The sequence below is a fragment of the Triticum dicoccoides genome, chromosome 3B (genome assembly GCF_002162155.2).
Source record: "Triticum dicoccoides isolate Atlit2015 ecotype Zavitan chromosome 3B, WEW_v2.0, whole genome shotgun sequence".
Lineage (NCBI taxonomy): Eukaryota > Viridiplantae > Streptophyta > Magnoliopsida > Poales > Poaceae > Triticum > Triticum dicoccoides.
Window position 1 is genome coordinate 706898966 of NC_041385.1, and position 9550 is coordinate 706908515.

The following is a 9550-nucleotide window of genomic DNA, read 5'->3' on the forward strand; positions in this document are numbered from 1 at the left end:
TACTTTCTTTGCTCAATAATTCTTATTAATTCCAAAAATGACTTTCGTGGAGTTTCAAGACTTTTGGACCTATGCAGAATATGTTTCCAATATTTGCTCCTTTTCCAGCCAGAATCCCAGCTGTCGGCATTCTCCCTCTTCATGATAAACCTTGTAAAATAAGAGAGAATAGCCATAAGTATTGTGACATAACGTGTAATAACAGCCCATAATACAATAAATATCGATATAAAAGCATGATGCAAAATGGACGTATCAGTTACCTCCAAAATGATCTAAACTTAGCTTATTTTCCTCGAAAATGACATAATAACCTTACTTAGCTCCAAAATGACCTATTTACATAGAAATATCATTCTTCATGCTAGTTTGAGCCCTTAACTAATATTTTGTTCCTCTCTCTCATGCGCACCACAACAAGAAGCATGTGCCAAAATATGTTCGACCTCTATGGCATGGCCCATACTGCCCCTTACAAGAAGGTCAAGGCATTCTCGGAGTCTGACCTAGATCATCCAGAGAGCTTCACCAACATCTCCTCCCACCACAAGCTTGTGAAGTACAAAGACGAGGGGAAGGCGAGGAAAGGGGAGGACTTTAACCCGAGCCAGGATCCTTTTGATAAACAGTTGGTGATGATATCTGGTGGCGGGAGGTCCCATGGCTCCATAGCCATTGGTGATGGACTGATACGTTGTCCTAGGACTCTCCCGTAGATCAAGAAGCGCCAGAGTAGCTCTGATCCTGAGATAACGCCTCGTGCACGGCCCGCGGAGCTCGCCATGGCGGTTAGTTATACGAACTCTCTCACCTTTCCTCCATTACTTTGTGTGTGCGTCCGTCGATGATTACAATGCTAACGAGGAGTGGTGTGTTGCAGGCATTGGTTGAGAAAGAGAGATTGGACACCCGGGCGCTTTTGGAGGAGGCTAAAAGGGAGGCGGCGGAGAGAGAGATAGGGAGATGGAGGAGAGGACGGCTAAGCTGTTGGAGGAGGAGAGGAACCAGAATAAGGCGTCTCACCGGGCCCTATACGAGCTCCTCATGGTACGTTTCTCATGCATATTTGCCAAATCATGCACGTAATGTTCGCATTACTAACTAATATGACTGACTCGTGAGAACCAAATGTGCAGACCATGTGCGAGAAAAACGGTCAGACCCCTCTGCCGATGCCCCAGATTGCTCCGGCGACCACGATGAGTTTGATTTGAATGGTCGTTAGTTACTAGTATTCACATTTCAGTTGCATCATGCTAACGAGACATTATTGGAAATGATCTTTAGTGCAGCATGCCTCCCGACAAGCATCGACTAATCCTTCTGCGTCTGCCAATGGAGGAACGCCGACCGGTCCTTCACCTCCGTCTGCCAGTGGCACAGCCCCGACCGTTCCTTCACCTCCGCCTGCCACTGGCACAGCCCCGACCGTTCCTTCACCTCCGTGATAACGGTATTTTTCTTCTTATTTAGCCTATTTAGTCCATTTATGACATAATTTAGCCTATTTAGTCCACAAATGACATAATAAGATGAAGAAAATAAAGGAAGATGAAGAAAAGAAGGAATAGGAGGAAAAGAAGAAAAGAAGAAAAATGGCATAATAACCTCTTCTTCTTCTTCTTCTTCTTCTTCTTCTTCTTCTTCTTCTTTTCCTCCTCTTACTTGTTTTTATTCGTAAATGGCATAATAACCTTGCTAACCTCATAAATGTCATATACTTAGCTTGTTGTCCTCTAAAATGACACAATAAGCTTAGTTAGGTCAAAAATGGCATAATTAGCTAGGTTAGCTAAAAAATGACCAAGTTTACCTAGGTTCGCTCCAATATGATCCATTTAACCTACGTTAGCTCCAAAATGACGTATTTACCTAGATTAGCTCTAAATTGACCTACACACTTAGCATTTTTACCTACCTTAGCCCAAAAATGGCATTTTTACCTACATTGGTTAGAAAAGAAGAAGATAAAGAATAGGAGAGGAGAGAAAGAAAGAAAGAGAAGAGAAGATAAATTCTTCTTCTTCTTCTTTTCCTCCTCTTCCTTTTCTTCTAGCTAGTCTTCTTCTTCTTCTTCTTCTTCTTCTTCTTCTAACTTTCATCTTTCCTAATTTGCAGATTTGCTTTAGATGAGGAAGCTTGCATTGATGGAGTGTACTATTCTTCTGCTACTTCCTTGTGGTTTACGAAAACTTGTTTGGATATGTATGTCTATATGGATATGTTGTTGGAAACTTGTTTATGTATATGTATGTATATATGGATATGTTGGATAGGATGGACTTTGTTGAACTATGTTGTTCAATGTGTTGGATTTGATGAGATATGTTGTTGGACATGTTGTTGGATATGCTGGATATGTATGTATGTATATCTGTGTGTGAAATCCTGTCAAATTAAATGGATTCAAATAAAAACAGGGGATATATAGCCTCTTTGCCATCTGCTAGCGGACGACAAAGAGCTTTGCCGACTGCTAGCGGACGGCAAAGAGGCCACGTGGCAACTACCTGTAGAAACTGGGAACACTGGGCTGCCTATTTGGGCACTTTGTCGTCTGCCAGCAGACGACAAAGTTCCCAAATAGGACTGGCAAATAGGGCCAGCTATGCCGTCCGCCAGCGGACGGCAAAGATTCAAAGCTCTTTGTCGTTCGCTGGCAGACGGCATAGCTGGCCACGTGACAGCTTCCCAGTGCTGGCCGAGCTGAGCTCTTTGTCGTCTGTCAGTAGACGACAAAGAGCTTTGCCTCTCTGCCGTTCGTTGGCAGACAGCAAAGCACGCCGTTAACCCCTAACGGCTCTCACCCACCCCATTTCCGTCCATGATCTTTCCCGTCTGATGGCCTTCGACGGCGGACGGCACAACCCTTTGCCGTCCACTTCTATGAAGCGGACGGCAAAGAAGGCCTTTGCCAGCACTTGTTCAGACGGACAGTTTGCCGTCCACTAGCGGACGGCATAGGACTTTGCCGTCCGCCATGGCAGACGACAAAGAAGCTGATTCCAGTAGTGACAAGTACGATCTATACCGACACATTCTTCTTCCACTGCAACTCAATGACGGTAGCGATCGTGATCCCAACCCGTTATGCATCTTCATATTGATCTTGGATGATCGTAGGTGCGAATTTTTTGTTTTCTACTATGTTTCCCAACAACTTCATCATTGAGGAGCACATAATCTTGAAGTCATATTTGCTTACCACGAGCGTGCAACATGCACACCATGAATGTCGATGCAACAGGGTCCCGCTTGGCTCGGCGTTAAAATAGGCATGTGCAACTACGAGCGCGTTCTTTCCAGTTGTAGATCCCCACATAAGTAGATTATGTTGGGCTGCCGAGGGAATCGGCTATGGGTCGAATCCCTCTTGAAACTTCAATCTAGTTCTTTTTGGTGACTTCTGTATGAGTTCGTTGTTTGAGTTGACTAATGAAATGTCTATAATACCTTTGGCAACGACATCTCCGGTTCTGCAGTACCCTGGGAGACCAGTTTTTGAAAAGTATATGAGCGAGACGAGTTCCTTTTATAGTTCCCTTCTGCAGACGGGGAATCCGCTACAAAAGCCGAAAATAATTGGTCATGTATATCGCGACGAATGTGGCGTTTATCGTGAATATCCGGTAAGAATAAACAACGAATGTCACATCTAGCTACTTCGAAAGTTCTTGCCCATAGTGAATGCTATCATGAACACCCTATCTTCACTTAAATCAGGAATGTATCATTTGGTTTTCCACACCCTATCTTTACTTGCTTGGGCTCTTTACCCCATAGAGTGTGAGTCGGGATAAAATCAACATGAAGCAACACAAATTTGGCATGGTGATCTCCAAGCATGAATGGAGAGAGATGAATTTTGAAGCCCGCACTTTGACAAAAGCATCTCCCCGCCTAGACATGGAGCGTAATGTGGTTTATTTCAACCCTTACATTATAATTATTGTGCATCCACAAATATTGTGATTGAATATATGTCCCCTAATTGTAGAAAAAAAAGACAAATCAAGTGGGGTCTCCAAGGAAAAGATATGCGAAGTGAGTTCATGCCCTGGCATGAACATGGTCTAGATCAATGTGGATGGGGCATATTATTCAGTTTATCATGTGCCATGGTGCTAATGCTATTGGAGAGATAATGAATGGAAGTACTTAGGACTTCCTCATGATGTGAGTGAGTGATGACCTAACAAACTAATTTGTATCAGAGAGAGATATGTGAAATTCATAAAGATTTTAATCCTTCAAAAATTTTATGAAAAATCCATAAATGAAAGAGGCCCTAATGTTGACCATTGATCAAAAGCTCAGTGAAAGACATGCGGGTTCTAGTTATAGAGCATAAAAAGTCGTCGCATAATCTCGACCGTCCATTTCAATGGTCCTAGCAAATGGACGGTTGCGGGCAGATCACATAATGTCCCAACGCGACCCAAACAGTTCCAAACCCGCGGACCAGTGTCAGAGTGTGTACCCGTCTTGTGATATCCCAAATCCATTATCCATGGCGAGCTCGCCGCGATCCCCGCAGCCGGCGGAGCTGGAGATCTCGCGGCAGTCCCGTATCCTCGCGGCGGTGAGCCTACCTTCTGCCTTCTCACCCCCTAGCTTTTGCTCCTTGGCCTCTGGCCCATCGTGTCGTCCTGATGCGTTGTTCTTGGGGCGGACGGTGAGCTCTGCAGCTGTCGAAGAAGGTGATAGATCTCGATGAGCTCCGGATGCTCGCTGCGCAGGGCGTCCCGGACGGCGCCGGCGTCCGGTCTACTGTGTGGAAGGTAACCGATTGGCAGGCTCGTCCTTCTGTTCTTTCGAGATTTGTTCTGTAGTCTCAAGCTGAAGATTTAGTATCTTGCCTTAATTTAGAAGTTCAGACAGACGACTGATTTACTGTATGCGCAGCTGATGTTTCTGGTCAATGTGCGTGCATGTGCTTAGTTTGTTTATTTTTTCCTTTTGATGCCAATGTCAGATTAGAAATCCTCTGCCTTTTTGTCCCCTTGTGTTCATCCACGTGCTACTGTTAACCTTTTTTTGATCAGTTGTCCCTATATGGTCAGTGTGAGGGGAAAGATGCAGTCAAAAGTGTTGATTTTTGCCCTCTTCGGTCACAGACTCACTCCCACTGTACATGTGTTGGTTGCGCAGCTGCTACTGGGCTATCTGCCCAAGGATCGTGCACTGTGGGAGCAGGAGTTGGCAAAAAAGAGGTCACAATATGAAGCCTTCAAAGACGAATTCCTTCCCAACACTGTATGTCACTTCACGCTCAGATTAGACTGTTTTTTTGGCTTGATTCTACGAATTAATAGATTCACATCACATTTGTACCTAGTGTAGATCCTCACTAGGAGACAGAGATCCTGAATCCTAATTTTGCTAGGTAGGTGGAAGTAGCACGACTGGGGGATCAGAAGGCCACAGTGACGGAAATGCAGAGCCTGTTGAGAATGGGTTTCTTGACAGGTCGGAGATAGCCCAAGATGATCATCCTTTGAGCCTTGGGAAGACCAGCCAATGGAATCAGGTCGCTGAGGTATGCTCTAGTGCATTTGGATTTTATGATCTGGCTGCGTTGCACACGTTGTTTTGGTGTACTTAGGATTCTGGACACATATTGCAGGTAGTGTTTCATTTTTTGGATATTGGTACTGATCTGTGCTGCTCGTACTGGAGGTTGTGCTTCTGTTTTTGAGTGTTTCAGACAGCCATTAGCATCAATTTAGAACATTTATGCTTTGACAAACATAAGGATCAAGTGGAAGAAATTTAAACAACTTATATCATTATATCTGCATCGTATTTATGCTTGTTTTTGTTTTATCTTCGTAAGAAGGACATCGATTGACATGTTTTGTGAATTTAAATTGCAAAAAATCTGGTGAACCGTTTGAAGCAATTGTTGACATGTGGATTTACCTTTTAGTTCGGAAGAATTAACCTTTTCTAGTGTATGTATATATGTGTGCTCCCAATGTTTGTCGGTGAGTCATTTCACCATTTCACATGACTCTTAACATTGGTATTTTTTTTCTCTGAATATATCTTTCATATAGCATTCAGAGATGATCGAGCAGGTTGACCGTGATGTAAAACGCACTCACCCTGACATACATTTCTTCTGTGGAGACTCTTCTTTTGCAAAGTCCAATCAGGTAAATCTCCAGTATCTAAGTGTAAACAGTGTTCTGCTATGATACATGGCTGATCATTTGTTATTCTGACCAGGATTCTCTGAGAAATATATTAATTATCTTTGCCAAGCTGAATGCTGGGATAAGATACGTGCAAGGAATGAATGAAATTTTGGCGCCTCTCTTCTTTGTATTTCGGAATGATCCAGATTATAAAAATGCTGTATGGAGTAAGCGATTATTTTGACATATGCATCATACCATTTGTTGTAGAGCAGACTGTTGACTGTTGAGACGGTTCTTATTTTGTATACTCATGAGTCATGACTTTTGAGACTATCTATATCGTGATGCTGGTACCTGGAATCCTTTGCAGAACTTCGCCGAAGCCGATTCTTTCTTTTGCTTCGTGGAGTTGCTTAGTGGGCTTAGAGACAACTTCTGCCAGAAGCTAGACAACAGTGCTGTCGGCATTCGAGGGACGCTCTTCAAATTATCGCAACTCCTAAAGAAGTATGATGGAGAACTTCAGCACCACTTGGAAATAACTACGGAAGTAAGTCTTCACGTACTAAACTGCATGATCTTTAGTGTTTTTAGGGTTGTCCTTTGACTTGCTATGCCAATTGCTAACGAGATGACATTATATATGTTTCATCTGAGGTGAACCTTCTACTGTTCTACATTCTTACAGTAGCTCTGTTATAATGTTTGGATGTGTATAACATAACATTACAGCAGGAGATGCACACTTCCGATCCGCCATGCTTATAGTAGTGAAGAAGTGCCTGCAGTATTTTACTAACAAAAGCATGGTGTCTGCAGGTTAATCCCCAGTTCTACGCGTTCAGGTGGATAACACTGCTGTTAACCCAGGAATTCAACTTTGCCGATATTATTCATATATGGGACACTCTGTTAAGTGACCCAGATGGTCCTCAGGTAATAACACAAGCAACACACTATGGTTTGTTCTGCAAATGGTTCTTGGCAGATGCCTGAAGATGTGCCTGCAGGAAACCTTGCTGAGAATATGCTGCGCAATGCTGATCCTGGTCCGGAAACGGCTCCTTGCCGGCGACTTCAGCTCCAACCTGAAGCTTCTGCAGAGCTACCCTCCGACGAACATCGGCCACCTCCTCTACGTTGCAAACAAGTTGCAGTGAACATGTTTCTTCTGTGAAATCTGTAACAGTACTCGGCGCCGCAAAACTGAACTTCTGTTATTGCTTTTTATCATACATCCAAGTTCATTAATAATATCCATGCAAAAAAAAGTTCATTAATAATATATGAATTGCCAACCCCATAACCTGGAAATGCCACGTTAACTACTTTCCCAGGTTTCCTATATATTGTTTCTAATACGTATATAAGTAGGTTTGACCATGACTTTCCTTGGCTTTATCTCCGGTACCGATGGGTTGACAAGGTTGACATGCAGCATGCCAAACATGGACACGCCACACGGTGATCATCCGCTCGTGCCATTCAACTGTTACCATTCTCCACAGCCGAATATACCAATAACAAACAGCTCGACTCTACAGAGGCGGGATGGCCGGATGGGCAATCCATGAACGCATGCGTGCCAGAGTATGTAGCAGCAGCCATATACGCTGCCCGGCCTAGGGTAGAACAGCAGGGAGAAGCTTCAGCGGTGCCCGAAGTCCGTGATGTTCCTCGGTTGGCGCTACCACATCCTTACTAATCCGCACCGGGCTAACGAAAGTGCCAGCCTGATGGCCGTGTCTACGATCGATATATTTTCTCAACGGGCCTGAATTGAAAGGGAGCACGTCGTCCATGGCCGTGGCGGACCAGGGTAGGGGCGTAGGGGAGGGATAGGTCTATGCTCAGGGTAGCAGCGACGGAGGGGGTGGCTGCGTCAGGTGCAGGGATTCGCGATCTCTGCGGCAGAATATATACAGAGACAGAAGAGATTACTACTTCGAGAGGACGTACCAGGGGTGCCGTGGGCGCAGGCTCCCTATAGCTAGCTACTAGTACTAGTGAGAGTAGCTACAGCAGCAGCTGCTGCCGCTGGGTTGCGTGATCGATGCACTGCACACGTTAATCCGGGCGTAATCCAGCGTAATCCAACAGCCGATGGAAACCACTGCGATTGAAGCCAAGTAGATAGAAGCACTTTCGTAGGTGAAGAAGAAAATAGAGAAAAGGAACTTCAGCTCGCCAGAAATGAGCCATGCCCAGTTTGGAACTGAAAAATCTCATGCCAGCGAAGCGAGACAGTCTCCTTGCCCAAAATCTCAGTACCGAGGATCCCGTCACCTTGCCACAAACCCATCCACCCTAGGGAGCAATTGCCATGCATGGAACTCCCAGGTATTCTGCACAGCTCGGCAAATTAGAGCGCCCCTATGTCTCGCTTGAAGCGAGACGTAGGGCAACCTCGCCACGCCAGACTCGGCCGGCTCAGCGCGCGAGGCCACAGGCCAGGGCCAGGGCCTCCTTTTTTCTTTTCTTTGTTCACGTTCTTTGTTTATCCTTCTTACTTTTTTTCCTTTTCCTTATGCTTTTAAATATTCTAAATGAATATATTATAAAAAACGAACTACATAAAACATTCGAAAACATGTTAATCAAGCATTTGGAAAATGAAAAATGTGTATGTATACACATAAACTATAATGTGTATGATAAAGGTTTATAATATATTTTTTAAATTTATCAAGTATTTAAATTTTTTGATCAATCATTCTGAAAGTATAAAATCTGTGTAGAAAATATATTTTCATGTATGTGAAAAATGTATACAAAAACTATAATGTGTGCGAAAAAAATTGATCATGTGTTTACAAAAATGTTAATCATGCAGATAAGGTATTTAAAATAAGTTAGTCAAGCATTTAAAAAATGTAAAATGTGTATAGAAAAAATATTTCTCAAGTATACAAAAAATATACAACGCATATGAATTTTTTTGATTGTGTATTTTAAAGAAAATGCTAAATGTGTGTAGAAAATGTTCCTAGTGGGTAGAAGAACTAGACGTAAAAAATATATGTTTCAAAAAATGTTAGTCGTGTGTTTACAAAAGTATGCATAGTTTAGGAAAAATATTATTACCATAAAAATGTCTAGCATGTATTTGGAAAAAGGTTGACAATGTATTAAGTATTAACAAAAGTGTTCATAACATGTTCTCAAGAAAAAAAATGTATAACATGTGTCAAAAAAGTGTTTCACGTGTACACTAAGCACTGCAAAAAAAAAAGACATGTGTTAAAAAGAATTAAAAATGACAAAAACCAAGAAAGAAACATAAAGAAAACAAAGAAACCCAAGGAAAAACAAAAGAAACCCGAAGCATAACGAAGAAAAAAGGAAAACCAGAAAATAAACAAAAGAAAACTGGAGAAAACTAGTGCCAAAAAGACAGGAAAACAACA

The 9550-nt window shown here is 42.9% G+C and overlaps 1 protein-coding gene across 1 annotated transcript; it reads left to right on the forward strand.

Annotated features, from left to right (window-relative positions):
• Positions 1 to 4457: 4457 nt before the first annotated feature.
• On the forward strand, positions 4458 to 7414 carry LOC119278003 (TBC1 domain family member 13-like). Its single transcript, XM_037559356.1, has 9 exons — positions 4458 to 4582; positions 4689 to 4781; positions 5152 to 5256; positions 5387 to 5539; positions 6060 to 6158; positions 6232 to 6360; positions 6514 to 6693; positions 6963 to 7079; positions 7154 to 7414. Exons 1-9 carry the CDS (start codon positions 4511 to 4513, stop codon positions 7301 to 7303), a joined length of 1098 nt encoding a protein of 365 aa, XP_037415253.1. The 5' UTR covers positions 4458 to 4510; the 3' UTR covers positions 7304 to 7414.
• The last annotated feature ends 2136 nt before the right edge of the window (positions 7415 to 9550 follow it).